This window comes from Chelonoidis abingdonii, chromosome 4, assembly GCF_003597395.2.
Source record: "Chelonoidis abingdonii isolate Lonesome George chromosome 4, CheloAbing_2.0, whole genome shotgun sequence".
NCBI lineage: Eukaryota > Metazoa > Chordata > Testudines > Testudinidae > Chelonoidis > Chelonoidis abingdonii.
The window spans coordinates 17709210-17724085 of record NC_133772.1 but is presented as its reverse complement, the minus strand read 5'-3'; the positions used below and the strand labels follow the sequence as shown (position 1 = coordinate 17724085).

At 51.8% G+C, this 14876-nt stretch overlaps 1 protein-coding gene across 2 annotated transcripts in view; it reads left to right on the top strand.

Annotated features, from left to right (window-relative positions):
- MDFI (MyoD family inhibitor) overlaps nucleotides 1-4424 on the top strand; it is a 40528-nt gene extending 36104 nt beyond the window's left edge. For both annotated transcript variants that reach the window (XM_032768835.2, XM_032768842.2), the window contains exons 4-5: nucleotides 698-967; nucleotides 2556-4424. In XM_032768835.2, coding sequence (XP_032624726.1) covers nucleotides 698-967; nucleotides 2556-2812 — 527 coding nt within the window. In that variant the 3' untranslated portion in view covers nucleotides 2813-4424. The remainder of the gene's footprint in view (nucleotides 1-697; nucleotides 968-2555) is intronic.
- Nucleotides 4425-14876: the final 10452 nt, after the last annotated feature.

The window sequence follows — 14876 nt, the reverse complement described above, 5'->3', positions numbered from 1 at the left end:
TGAGGGATACGTGAGTGGTTGGGGCCAGCGTATGCATGTTCCAGATTGTGAGCTATGCCCCTCTTTCCTGTAGCCCCCTGTCCCTTCCAATACTGTTTAGTCCAGGTCAGGATGTGGGGAGACCCAGTGTGCTGGCACTAGGTAATGGGGCCTGGGAGCTAGAGAGAACCACAAACTCTGTCTGTGTCTACACTGCAAACTAAACCTAGGCTCTGACTCAGGTTTGAGCCCAAGCCCCGTTCTGTCCATACACACATCAGTCTGACGAGTCAGCAAGCTCTCAGGACCCGGGTCCTAGGATGTGGCTAGGGGGATGGATCAGAACCTGAGTCCCACTGTGAGTCGAGTCCAAGCCCTGTCATTTAGCAATGTGGATGCAGCTCAAGCTGTAGACCCAAGTCTGAAGGTCTGCATGGCGCAGTGTGGATGTGTTAGTGTGGCTGTGAAACTGGGTTCAGCAATTGTCAACCCAGCTTTACAATGCAGTGTGAACACTCAAGCCTGGCTTAGAAACACATCCACAAGCCAGGGTCCCACACACCTGGGTTCAGAGTGCAGCGAAGACACCCCGTCTGCATCCAGCAACATCAGTAAGAATCTCGATATGCATTAGAGCCAGGCCCGGTATTTTCCTTGCCATGCGGGATGCTCCTCTAAGTGCAGCTCTCTCTAACACACTGCTGCCTCTTGCCCACAGGCCAGCCCCAGGTGCGAACACCCCTGCGGGGTCTCCAGCCATCCAGCCCCATGGACTGCACCCCTCTGCTGCAGAATGGCGCCGGGTGTGTCCCGGACCCAGGTGGCACAAACCGAGATGCCGGGAACGGCGTCCTCGGCTCGCTGCCCAGCTCTCAGAAGCCTCATCGGAAGCTGCAGTCACACTACTCCATTAACAGCCAGGGCAGCAAGAAGAGCAAAGGCAGCTCCAAATCAGCCTCCTCCCAAATCCCTGTGGAGGCACAGCAAGGTACTGGCTCTCCGTGCCCCCCACCCTGCTCCCCAAATCCTCCATGTCCACTAACGGGAACAAGAGCTACAAAGCTCGAGAGAGATGGGAGCGCCCAGGGTGAAAGGGGTGATGCCCCCAGTTACTGCTTTGTTCCAACTGCCCCTTGCTACCATTCAAGCCAGGGAGCTGTGTGGATCCTGGTCCGATTCCCCCACATTTTCCCTGTTTGCTCTGGGCTTGCCTCCCCATCCCTGCCAGGGCCTCTGCCCCACCTCCTCACGCCTCACTCTGGTCCTGGGCCCCTGCCCCCTAATCTCATGACCCTCATATAGTTTTGGACCCCCTTCAGTCCTAGTAATGTCCCTCCCAGCCCTCCAGTAATCTCCTTCACTAAGGGAGAACTAAGCCTCACACCTGTCCCGTAGATTCCGGGACACACTCTTCCCCCTCATACTGGCATTTCATCTGCCCCATAGATTCCAGGATGCTCTCTTCCCCTTCATACTGGCATTACATCTGCCCCATAGATTCCGGGATGCGCTCTTCCCCCTCATACTGGCATTACATCTGCCCCATAGATTCCAGGACATGCTCTTTCCCCTCACGCTGACCTCACACTCACCCCATAGATTCTGGGACATTCTCTTCCCCCTGGCACTGACCTCACACTTGCCCCACAGTTTCCAGGACACACTCTTGCCCCTCACACTGGCCTTACATCTGCTCTATAGATTCCGGGATGCTCTCTTCTCCCTCATACTGACATTTCATCTGCCTCATAGATTCTGGGACCCACTCTTCCCCCTTACACTGACTTCACGTTTTTCCCATAGATTCCATGATGCTCTCTCTCCCCCTCATACTGGCATTACACCTGCCCCATAGATTCTGGGATGCTCTCTTCCCCCTCATACTGGCATTACATCTGCCCCATAGATTCCGGGACGCTCTCTTCCCCCTCACACTGACCTCACACTTGCCCCATAGATTCCGAGATGCTCTCTTCCCTCTCACACTGACCTCACACTTGCCCCATAGATTCCGGGACGCTCTCCTCCCTCTCATGCTGGCCTTACATCTGCCCCATTCTGGTAAAGCTCCGTCCGTTTCTCACTGCTGACCTTTGGCGAGTTCTTTTTGTTTGCCTTCAGGTTTTGGTCTGCCTCTCTTAGGGTTTTATACTGCTGCCCATTACCGCAGTATCTGGGCACCTTCCACACAAAATCGCCAGCAATGGCCAAGATACAAGAGGATTCCATGAAGTCTCTAAGCTCCCCGGGCAGCACTAGTTGGCCCTATAGTGCCATTCACAGGCCCCACCCTGCCTGTGTGTCTGCAGAAGCCAAAGGCCCAAATAACCAACCACGCTGAGCCCAGCTGGTCTCAGATCTCTGCCCTGAGAATAAGCGATTGTCTGTGATGGTGTCTATGGAAGCTGGGAGCTAGGGGGTTAAACCTGGAACCCTAAAATGCCTGTTGGGAACATTCCCATCCAAGCACCGTGATGGTGCTGTGCCGGGCAGCGTCCGTGACTAACAGTATCATTCATTTCTGTCCTCTCCCTCCCACTACACTCCCTCCCTGGCTCTGCCATCCCCCTCCTCAGATTGCTGTGTCCACTGCATCCTCTCCTGCCTCTTCTGTGAGTTCCTGACCCTCTGCAACATTGTGCTGGACTGCGCCACCTGCGGCTCCTGCAGCTCCGAGGACTCCTGCATCTGCTGCTGCTGCTGTGGCTCCGGGGAGTGCGCCGAATGCGACCTCCCCTGCGACATGGACTGCGGCATCGTGGACGCCTGCTGCGAGTCTGCGGACTGCCTGGAGATTTGCATGGAGTGCTGCGGCCTGTGCTTCTCCTCCTGAAGCGAGGCGGGGGCGAGGATCCCAGAGCCAAATCCCTCGCCGAGGCATAAACCTGAGGGGATGGGGGCGGGGCGGGGCCGGCGAGCCTTGGATTGGGGATCTCCCCCCACTCCACCCTCACCCATTTGGCTCTCATTTTTCTTGACCTGCCCTGTGTCATGTGTTCGGAGGACCCTGCAGGTTTCCTGAGCCAATGTTTGAGAGAGCCACACAGGAGATGGAAAGGGGAGGAATCCAGAGACCCCAGCAGAGCTGGTAACCTGAGGCTGGAAAGCACCTGGGGATGGGAGTCCCTTCCTTAGAGCCATGGGACAGCGGAAGATTCGTTGGATACCTGCAGGACCCAAACTTTCTCTGTCTACCTCCCCCAGCGCTGTCCAGCTAGGTAATCCCAAGCGGTTCACGGGGGAATTGAGACAGCAGTGTGGCTGTTTCCTGCCACCTGAGCCGAGAGCAGGAGAGCAAGTCATACATGGAGACTCTGAGCTGCCTTGCTGGGCCAAGATCAGACATGCATCGAGCCAGCGGCTGTCTGAGGAATCAGCGAATGGTGCCACCCCACTGGCTGGCTGCTCCAGTGCCCCACTGGCTGACAGCTGGCGTGTTATCGCGGCACGAGTGGCCCTTGGCTGGCAAAGAAAAGTGAGCCAGGTGCACTGGTGCCAGCTGATTGGCAGCTATTGCAAGAGCATCCATGCTGCTAGTTCACAACTACGGCAAGGGCGTGGTGCCCGCTTGCTGGTATTCTAGGCACAGGAGTGCCCGCTGGTTTGCAACTTGAAGGAGTAGGCTGACGTCCCCTGGTCAGCAGTTAGGTATCGTGAGCCCGCAGGGGGATTGCAGCTGGCCTGCCAGCACCCAGAGTACAAAGACAGGACTTTTTCACAGAGTTCCCGCAGGCCCGTCTAACTTCCTGCCCTGCGGACTCAGATGATGGGGCCCAAGACGTGCCACAAAATGCATGCACCGGCCTCATCCTCCCACCCCAGACGGGAAGTGGTGGCTAAGGGCTGCAGAGCGCTGTGAGCTTCAGGGGGCCGGCCGGGGTGGAAGGTTGGAGATCGAATGCCTCAGTCTCCCCTTGCGGTTGGAAGTGGCTTCCCTGCCCCCTTCATGGTGCTGAGGAAGATAGGCAAGTGCAATAAACCCAGCCGGCTGCTCCCTTGTGACCCCAGCACTTGGGCTATCGCGTGCGAGCGCACGCACACATACACACACACACTTTTGCACAGAGCCTTTTCCTTAACTGTCCCTGTGATGGCTGACAATGGATGCCCTGAAGAGCCTTCCCTGCAGAGAAACTGTGTGTCCATGCACAAATTGGTGGAGAGGAGATTCCAGACTCTCCCTGTTGTGAAACGCCCTCTCTCCTGGCCTTCTAGTTACAGGGGAAGGACAGAGCTCTCCAGGCCTGAATCAAAGGTGCGAGCCACGCAGCAGTGGTTGTTGGACACTGCACCTGCTGGGAAGGCCTCCGGAGGGCCAGTGGCTCCAGCTCTCTCTCCCCCTGGCCTATACCGGCCTACCCTGCTTGGGCCTTCAACTGCAGGGCAGGGAGGAAATGCACCCTGCAAAGGCTGGGGGGGTTGTGAGGTTTTGTCTGTTTGATTTGTTACTGTAAATAAAGATCTTCCTGCATTTCTGACCCCCAACGTCTCCTGTGTCGTGTGCTCGGCCTGGGGCAGCGTCAGGGGACCAAGGCTGGAGCCCAGCAAATGTCCCCCAGAACAGCTTTGCCCCCCACCATCCTCAGGGCCTTTGAGCAGTGGTTCTGTCCCTGCTTAGGACAGGGTTGGGGATTGAGTGGGGACTGAGTAGCAATCTGGAGTGTATCCTCCTTGTTCTCTCTTCAGGGACATGAGGGAGGCTGGACAGAGAAGCCCGCTGGGATTTATCCCTCTGGGTATCATGCTAAGGGTAATAAGGGAGAGCCCCCAGGGCACAGAACTGCTGGTATTTATCTCCCACTTTGAGACAGGGTACTGGGATGGATGCCTGCTTAGATATCTCCTGGGGTTCCTCCCTATGGTTCTAGCTAGACACTTCCATGGGTTGTTCCACTGGATCTGCCTTTGTTAGGGTTAGAAAACTGCCACACAGAAAGGTGAACTGCTTTTATGGAAGCCAGAGAATAAGAATCCATTCCCACAACACCGCCCACCCCTGCAGGCTGCTTTGCAGGCTCTGAACCTCTGCCACTTCACCCACCTCTGCAGGAGCAGCTCTCGGGATTTTGCCGCCCCAAGCATGGCAGGCAGGCTGCCTCCGGTGGTTTGCCTGCAGAGGCTCCTCTGGTCCCACGGCTTCGTCAGACCTCCCGCAGGCACCTGTGGGAGGTCCACCGAAGCCATGGGACCAGCAGACCCTCCGCAGGCAAGCCGCCGGAGGTAGTCTGCCTGCCTCCCTCGCGGCGCTGGCAGAGTGCCCCCCGTGGCTTGCCGCCTCAAGCACGTGCTTGGCCTGCTGGGGCCTGGAGCCGCCCCTGCACCTCTGGGGCTGGAACACAACAGTTGCTCTGTGCAACGATGCTGCACAACAGTATTTTCTGAAGGAGGGGAAGCCATGAACAGCGGCTGCAATTAAAACAGCTGCCACGCGAACTTGGGGAGGCAGGAGATAACAGGATTGCCAACCCTGAGTGTTCAAAAAGCATGAGCCAGTCTGCCAAAATCATGAGATTAGCTTAAAAATCGTGAGTTCTTAATGATAGATTTTGACTTTGTTTTGTTTGCCTTCTGGGGTTTGAGCCTGTTTTCCAGCTTTTCTCTGCCATCACAAGGACTAGAAAGTTTCTTTTAAAAAAATGCAAGCTGAATTTCTCACAAAATCACAGGACTCCAGGATCTGGGGCTTTAAGAAAAACAGCAAATATTGCAAGACTTGCAGTGAAATTGCAAGAGTTGGCAACACTGGCCAGTCAAGGACACTGGGGTTAAGACCCTGAATTCTTGAGAAGAGGGCCAGGGGATAAAGATCACAAGCATGCTGGAAGACAGCCCCTCCAGCAGCCCCTAACACCTTGGTAGGGACACTGGATCATTCAGAGGGGAGAGTTCTCCTTACTGAATCCCCCACACCACTCACTCCCTGCCTGGATATTCCTTGGAGATCTCTGCATACAGCGAAGTCAAAGCCTAAGGGTAGCCTGCTTTCACGCTCATCTCGGGGGGCGGGGTGGGGGGAAGAACACCAGGCCAAATGGGTCAGTTGGCCAGAGTGACACACCTGGGCTGCTTGCCCTCTGGGGATATAGTCTCAGTTAACCAACTTATTTTTAGTGCTGACCTAAAGCAGCACTGAGCCCGAGCCTCACAAAGTGAAAGGCTACACGTGTACCGAGGGCCTGATTCGAAGAACCTGGAAAGCCGCCCCTTGATTTCGGTGGGCTTGGCAGCAGGCACAGCCCCTAAGTCTGGGCAGAACCGCTCTGCAAGCCTACGGAGGTAACCCCCAGGCTCAGCCTGGGACCCTGATCCAATCCCATCTCCGGTGTAGCAGACAGAAGCTGGGTACAGTCTGTGGTGAGCTAGAGAGCTCTCTCCACTCCCAGTCCCGTTTTTTCATGGTTGCTATCTGGTCACCCTGCTCCTGGAGGGCCTCCTCCAAAGTCCATTGATGTAAATGGGAGCCTGTCCACTGGGCCCTGGATCAGGCCCTTAGCCCTGAAACTGCATCCTTGGCAAGGGGGACCAGGACAAGGCCTTTCCCCAGACCCCAATCCCCGGCCTCACTTGTGGTGCTAATTAGTGACTGCTGGCAGTTCCCAAGCTCTCCCCTCTGCTGGCCGACGTGCCAGCTGTGGTAACAAACTCTGCCAGAGACGCTAATGGGGAACAGATTTCCCCAGCGGAACCGGGCCTGGTGTCAGAAGCACAGAGCAAGCTTTTGTCTGCCGGACAGAGAGGGGAGCGGGGAAAAAGCACATACCACGCACTCTCCCACCCCACAATCATCCCCACCCTCCTGTGCCTCTCCTGAGCTGTGCATATCTGCATCGCGTGCTTCAAGCCGCTGTATGCGGAGAGAGGCATTTATGCTCTAGCCAGCCCCGAGGTGGTGTAGTTGTCCGTTCTCAGATGGGAGCCTAACCTGACCACCCTTGTGTCAAGACTGACTCTTCCTGTGCACACAATTAAAAACCCTGAGCCTGACTTTGTAAAAACAGCATGCACGCCAGCCACACACTCCGACACACGTCAACAAGAAAGAGGCCAGATTTTTAGAAGAGCTCAACATGCTGGGACTTGTGCTCTGTGGCAAGTGCATCACCAATTATGGGTGATGAGCCCTTGAAATCCTGTCCCCCTAAATACCTCTGATTTTACTGTGTTCATGAGCAAATGGGATCCTATGGCAAACACATACACAGCTACCTTGAATTACCTGCCCCTTAAATAAGTAGCTTAAAATTCGTGAGTAAGGAAGAGGGGTTTGGTTTCTCTGTGTGGTGGGGAATGATGTATTTCTAAATGTATGTGCTGTTAACACCTCCATACGCTATAGCGACGGCTGCGCTGGAAAATGCAAATAAAAATCACTGCTCACTGGAGCTGGGCCTAATCGAAAGTGAGGCTAAATGCTGAAAAGTGACTCTGTGAAAATGGCCTCAGGAGCACAGCTGGGCAAACAAGGAATTTTTTTGGTTCATTGGCAATTTGGAAAAGTCAAAGAAAAAACTCATTTCAGGGCTAAGGCAGAGTTTTGTTTTGACAAAAGGTTTCCTTTTGATTTTGCCCATTGATTAAAGCTCTTGGATGTTCCTTTAATAATCTTAAAGGATGTTTCAAAACCAAACATAACCTGTGTTTCATTCTGAAAATGTTGAACGTTTTGAATTTTTTTGCTGCTTTTTTGTTGTTGTTGTTGTTGTTGTTTTGGTGTCCAAATGAATAATTCCATGAAACTGACACGAATTTGTGACACGTTGCAGTATTGCGAGATCTGCCTTTTTTGCTGAAAAAAGTTTTGTGGGAAAGATTTTCTCCCGGCTCTAATCAGAAGGCTCCAAATGTATTGTGTCTCTGTGACTCCGGATCAAATCTACTTGGCTTACAAAGAAAAATGCTGTTTGTTTCCTACCAGCCAGCCCTGCACAGAGGCAGGCTGGCCTCTTTCCTTCTCACTTGGATCCAGCAATCAGAACTGCTGACAGTGCATGAGCCATGCAAGATACTCCAGCTCACGCCCACCCAAAGCTGTGCCGACTCCACGGAGTTCACCGGAGTAAAGAACGGTCAGCAGATCTGCTTGTGAATGCATATACATTCACTATTGCGGTGCAACCGGTGTTGTCATTTACACGTGTGCGAAATGGGTGTTAAATCCTGCTGCTCTCCTTTGGTGGAATTTAAAACCTGTAGATTTAAATGATGACACAAAAGCACAGAACAATGCTGAATTAACACCACAGGGCAGCATTTCTGAGTCAGAAGGTGTTCTTTCTGGAGAACCAGGGTATAAAACCTGAGAGGACTTGCCTCTCCCCAGCTTTTGTGTGCCATTGCAAACTCAGCGTGATTTCCTCCTCTTATCCCAACTCTCTCCCGCTTGATCTGCATTGTACTCTTTCTGCTCTTCTCTTTCTAGCTCCCATCTTGGGTTTTCTTGCTCCTTTCTGGACTCATTTTCAACTGCTTCCCTTTCTCCTCCTCCTCCTTTTTAATAACAAGTTGCATTTACCTCGCACTTTTCATGAGAAAATGTCAAATGTCTTGATGAAAGAGGGTAATGTATATTTTTTTACAGATGGGGAAACTGAGGCACGAAGCAGTTGGCCGAAGTCACACAGTGAAACAGCAGTCAGAAATCCAGTCTCCCAGTTCCCCCTGCTCTAACTACCAGACTATATTCCCTCTTGTTTCCTTTCTCTTCCCATCATCTCCCTAATTTCTCATCCTCTCTAGGAGCAAGTTTGGATGCAGAAGTGCCCCTCCCACTAATTAAGCTGGTTATCCTTCCTAGTCTTTTAGCAAGCCTGTCTCCATGCATTTCCCTCATAACCCAGCAGGAAGTGAATTCCTGCTTGGAATGGGGCTTGACTCTCCAGAGTTGGCAGAGGAAATTTGGCTCATGAATATTAAACAGAAAGCTGCAGGGACCTCATTCTTGTTTCTGACATCAGGTCACCAGCTGGGTTCTGGTGTAACTCTCACCTCGCTTGCCTGCTTCAGCCCTGATGGACTATCCCTGAAATGCCCGAAACTTAACAGGATTTTGAGAGGAACTGTGGGCCAGTTGCACTCCACAGCTTGCCAGGCTCTTCTGGGAAGGCAAGGCTTAAAAATGGGGTCTGTTGCAGTTGCAGATTAGACAGGCTCCTTTCCTGCACAGCAAAGCTGTAGCCTGTTATCTCCACAGGGCTGCAGCTGGCACTCATGACGCACCTCTGTTCCTCCCTGCCAGTCTTAGCTCCAACCCTGTGATTTCTCCTTTGGCAGCTGAGGAACCCTGCAAAGGGCCTGCACTGGTCCATGGAATAGAATCCAGGAGGGAAGCCACAGGTCCTGAAAAGAGCAGACGTGGGGATAAGCGCTCCTGGGATTCATATGGGATTTACTTTTTCCCAAGCGCCGCCTGTCCTGGAGTCCCCGGGGAGCTGGCTTTCCAACTGAGGAAGCAGAAGGTGAGAAATGTGGACTTCAACACCAAAACTGTGCGACTTCCAAATGGTTCTGCAGGAAGGAGCCCTCGGCAAAAGCCTTAGCCCTCAAGTTCTCTCTCCTGCTACTCGCTGGTTGTGGCGGAAGGCTGGGAGCTGTGAGGAGAGATTTTCAAGTGCTCAGCATCCAAAATTGGGGCTAGATTTTCAGACTCTGTGTGCTGGGCTCAACTACAGATCTGGCCACTTTTTTAAGTACTTGAATGGGAGCAGAAGCTCTCTGGAAGTTCTGGCCACTTTCTAGGGGCACTGGACGGAGGAGCCACACAGGGGTCAGAGGGGCTGTTTGCAGAGGGCACTGAGTGTAAATATCTTCCTCCGGCAATAATCTGAGGCTGGGGAGTGGAAAGACTCTCTTGGGATTTGAGAAGTAAATTGTAGCCAGGCGGGTTGAGCAGCAGCCAGGAGGCTTGCCGGCAGCAGCAGCTCCAAGCTGGCTATTGAGTAGGGGCTAACATCAGCATGTGAGCAGGGGAGCGAAGCAAGGGCAAGGTAATGCGAGGTCCATTCTGCCTGCCAGTGGGGAAGCAGGAGGGCCTCTCCAGAGGGTGAGCAGGGGAGGACGGGATGGTCGGACAGCAGAGCTAGACTTCCCATGCAGTGATTGACTCTCGGCTGAGACCACTTTTGAGGTCCCAGCAGGGACCGTTCCAGTTGTTCTAGACAATCTCCCATGTGCAGGTCAGGCTCCGCTCTCACCCCAGGACTCACTCACATCCCCCGTGTGTCCCTCCTACATTCCAAACGAGCTTTGGGGCAGGAAGAGATGAGAGTCCTCCATCCCCATGACTTCCCAATCAGCTCCCTACCTTCAACCCAGCCCTCCTCACCTCCCACCCCCTGCATTTTGCTTTTCCCTAAAACACTGCAGTGGGAGCCAAAGGGGCAGAAATCTCCCCTTTGTGCTTGGAAAAGGGCACAAGGCTTTGAGACTAGCTGGAGCAGGAGAGGAAGGAGTTAACCCTGCTGCTTGGGAATTAGTTAACAACAGATGTGTTCGGTTTCAATTAATTAATCTCCTGCTGACACTTGGTTTTCACAGTTCCCTCGGAAGCCTGTCCAAGTCAAGGAGCTGTCCGGATGCCAAAGCTAGCTTTGTGCCTGCAGGCCTGGCAGGTCCCAAGCTGCCACGGCTGCCTGCATGCGCCACGATGGCTGTTCAAGGGGTTTATTATTCTCCTGTTTGCCATAGGCGCACCCAGCCTCTGACACTAGTAGCAGTGAGCTGTGTTGCTTCTCGGGCGGTGTCCCAAGGGCATGTAGGCTATCAGCTGAGAATTACTACCGGCTGGGAGTGTGTGCATATGGAGGCAAAACGCCCTGCCTGCTCTGGGGCAGAGTTAAGGTTGGCATTGGTACAGCGAGTGGTATGGCTGAGTCTCCTGCTTTTCTACTAGCCCCTGTTTGCATCATTACCCCATCCCACCACTCATTCTGCGCGTCTGTTTTGCTCTCTTGTTGCACATGGCTACGTAAGCAGCAAGGTCTCATGGGCAGGGATGGCTAATCTATAACAGAGGGACAATTACAACTTCCCTAGCCCACAGCGGTGGGACGCAAGGATGCAATTAGTCAATATCCAGGGGTTCCATTTGGGGCCCAGATCTCATTTAAAACCAGCATGTCTTCAATTCCCAAACTCAAGGTCCGCTCTGAAGCCAGCTGCGGACAATGGAAAGACTTCCCACGGCGGGCAGTAGACATAGGATCAGTCTCTGGCTGCAGAGAGGACCTGGATGAAATCGCCTTTGTGAGGTGCCTTGCAGATAGCAGTGGTTCTCTCCAGGTCACGGTGAGATGGGCCAGCCTGGGTCGTAAGCCATCCCGAGTCAAGGGTTCACCAGCTCAGGCTGCATGTTCTGCTCCCTGTGGAGTGGGCTGGCCTGGATCTGAATTTATCTTCTGGAACTCCAGCCAGGTCTATTAATATATGGAAAGCAAAAGGGACGGTGTGCTGCCAAGAAGCCCTTAGCCTGGCCATTTCAGCTGGAGGGACCCTCTTTGGCTGATTATATTTAGGACTTCCATTTGCGCCAGGCTCACTGCTAGCAATTTGTTAGGAGCGAGACACTGGGCATATGAATAATGAAAGTTCGTTGTCTAATTGCTGATCAACCACAAGGGAACTAATGCCTTCCTGCGAACTGGGAAGCGTAAGGCACTGTTCACTCGACCTGCCTGAATCTCACTTTGCCTGGATGTGGCTTTTCACAATGTGCTCTGCTGTAGTAATGGCTGAGTTGGGCTGAAGACCCAAACGGAGAGGTGGTCAGGCCAAGGGGATGGGATGTCTGGATGGGACTGGGGGGAACCTCACTTGTGTGGCCTGGACAATAATATTACGCAGTCCTGCCATAGCTGATCGTGCGCAAGAGTCTTCCCATCTGCAATCCGTACCACCTGTAACAGTCTCTATGCATCTCTCTGCCTCACTGGCTCTCAGTTCTTCCTCCTCCTCCCCTAGCAGGTTATTACTGAACACTGGGTATGGCTACATTGCAATCGGGAGGTGTAATTGCCAGCATGGGCTAGCCCTACCCACGCAGGATGTTGGGTACGTACACATGGGCTAGCCCTGCCCACACAGGATGTTGGGTATGTACACATGGGCTAGTGCTAGCCCATGCCATCTCCCGTGCCAAACGGGCTTCGCTGCTGCTGTTACCAGAGCTATCTAGAGCAAAGCTAATTCACTTGTGCTATCATGCCTCTTGATAGCAATGCAGACATGTCTGCTCTGTAAAGCATTCTTGGACATGGTTTGTGGGAGAGACCCTTGCTCTGCAAAATAACCATATTAGATGGGAATTGAACCCCACAGTTTGGCTCTGGACCTGAACAGTCACAAAGTCCAGGGGGTGGGGGATCTATGGCCCCATCTTAGACAGAACGAGAGAGAGAGAGAGAGAGAGAGGCCAGCCATGAAAATTACCTCTGGGCCTGATCTTTCCTAATGGTCGGGGGTTTGGGATGAATATGACCTCCTTGGCAAGTGGAGAGATCGACTAAGGGCTCTCCAGCAGCCCTGCTTCCAATCCCCAGCAAGGAGCGGACCAGGGGCATGGCTGAAGCATGCTACACAATGGTGAGCCTCTGCTTCCCAGGGGCCTTGGGATGCAGAGTGTGAATTAGAGCAGCCTCGGGGCTGCTGTAACTAAGATGTGGCCCCAGAATACAGAGAGTACAAAGAGGCCTTTTCCCCACTACCCCTACATCCACCTCAGATCCCTCCACTCCTGCTGCCCCCTCAAGCACAGGACTAGAATAATTGGGAATCAGTCCCCTTATTCCTAGACCAGAGAGTCTATGCCAACACCAAAGAACTCAGAAAGGAAGGACAGTGTGTCCTGTCCGCCCTTCTTTGGCCACTTGCAGTGCTGTTCCATGCAGTCGGCACACCGTGGCATCCTTTGCACAGGCCAGCATGAGCAACATTAGCTTTCAACTCATCTTGCTTTCTTGACGCTGCTCTTTAACTTGCTGTGAAGAGCTCAGAACGACATGAACCTGCCCTAGCCTAGATCTGTGTTTAGCATCACTGAATGTGTATTTTGTGGCCTTTGACATTCAGATGGATGAGAGGCAGCATTTCCAGAAGGGCTGAGATGATGTCCCATTTTTAAAGATGACTTGGGTACTTAGGATTCTAAATCCCATTGACTCGACTTGGACTGCTGAGTGCTTAAGTCACATGTCAAAAATGACTTGAGTGGCTTACAAGTCCTAAGTTACTTTTGAAAACAGGCCTAAGGGTTCTAAGTCACTTGGACACTTTTGAAAATTGTACCCTACAAAAATATCCTGAGTTATAACATGTGCAGTGGTGGGGGAGCCATGTCAGTCCCAGAGTATTTGGGAGACACGGTGGGTGAGGTCATATCTTTTATTGGACCAACTTCTGTTGATGAGAGAGACAAGCTTTTGTTTCCCAGACCAGAAGAAGAGCTCTGCGTAACTTGAAAGCTTGTTTCTCTCATCAACAGAAATTGGTCCAATAAAAGATATTACCTCACCCACCTTGCCTCTCAGTGTTATAACAGAAAGGATTCAAAAATAACCAGGAGTTTTGAAAGGGCTGTAATACAGCTGGTCGGAACATGAATTTTGCATCCTGCGGGGGTAAAAATGAGATTTCCAATTTTTTTTTAATCTCAAATCAGGAGGAAAAACCAACATTTTGACATTTTTGGCAAAGCCTGAAAAGATTTATGTTGGGTCATCCAAAATGTTTCCATTTTGATAAATGTGGAATGTTTCATTTTGATTTCAACCCCTTTTAATGTTTGTTTTTTCTAATATAAAATAAGTTTTGAAATGAAAAGACAGTCTACAATGAAAAATCAGAACTCTTCATTCTGGAAATGTCCATACATCCCATTTTGACATTTTTAAACTGACTTTTTTTTTCATTTTTTCTCCTTAAACAATCAATACAATTTCAAAAAAAATCACTTTAGTCAGAAGGGCACTTTCCAATAGCAAACTGTTTTAGATGAAAATTTTCTGACCTGCTCTAATAACAAACCCATCTCCGCCAGGGCATCAGCCAACCTCTAACTGGCTGGAAAGAAACTACCCCATCTTTTCATGTGCTGTAGATTTATACCTGCCTACTGGATTTTCACTCCATGCATCTGATGAAGTGGGCTGTAGCCCACCAAAGCTTATGCCCAAATACATGTGTTCATCTCTAAGGTGCTACAAGTACTCCTCGTTGTTTTTACCCCACCAGGCTATGTTATCCTATCACGTCCTTGGACACATCTGACGCTGGTCAGAGATAGGATACGGGACTAGAGAAGTCCCATGTCTGATCAAACCTAGAAGTTCCTTGCCTTCAACAGCATATCCTACTTCTGTCTTGAATCAAAATCAATCACATGCAAGTGGAAGGATTTTTCTTTTTCAACTACAAAGACCTTTTTGATCCTGTTTCCTGTCTGGCCACCCACTGAAGTGGTGAAGGCTCAGAGATGGTTCATGAACCCACCACCTTTGCTTTCTTCTCGCTTATGTGCTGCCCTTAGTTGGGTCCTGCTTGCTCCTTATTCACAGTCCTGACCCTGCCTAATGGGCCTCCTCCCCTTCAATTAATGGCAATTTTAAAGGGCCAGGGAATGGGGAAATAAACAAACACATTGCATAAAAATCTTTCAAGCCAAAGAGAAAACAAATAGTTGGAAGGCGAGGATGTTTGTTTAATCATCTAGGTTCCAGGAGGCTGCCTCTACTAAGCAGAGCCAGTGGAAGGATGGGGGCAAGCAGAGAAGCCTGTAGTCTATTAAACTTCCTTTGAGAGCCTGCCAGACTGACAACAGCTGGAAGAAATTAACATTTCAGGTCTGTCAGCCAGTTTGCTGGGTTTTTTCCCCCAGGAGAGCAAACAGATTGATGACCAGCAGCTTC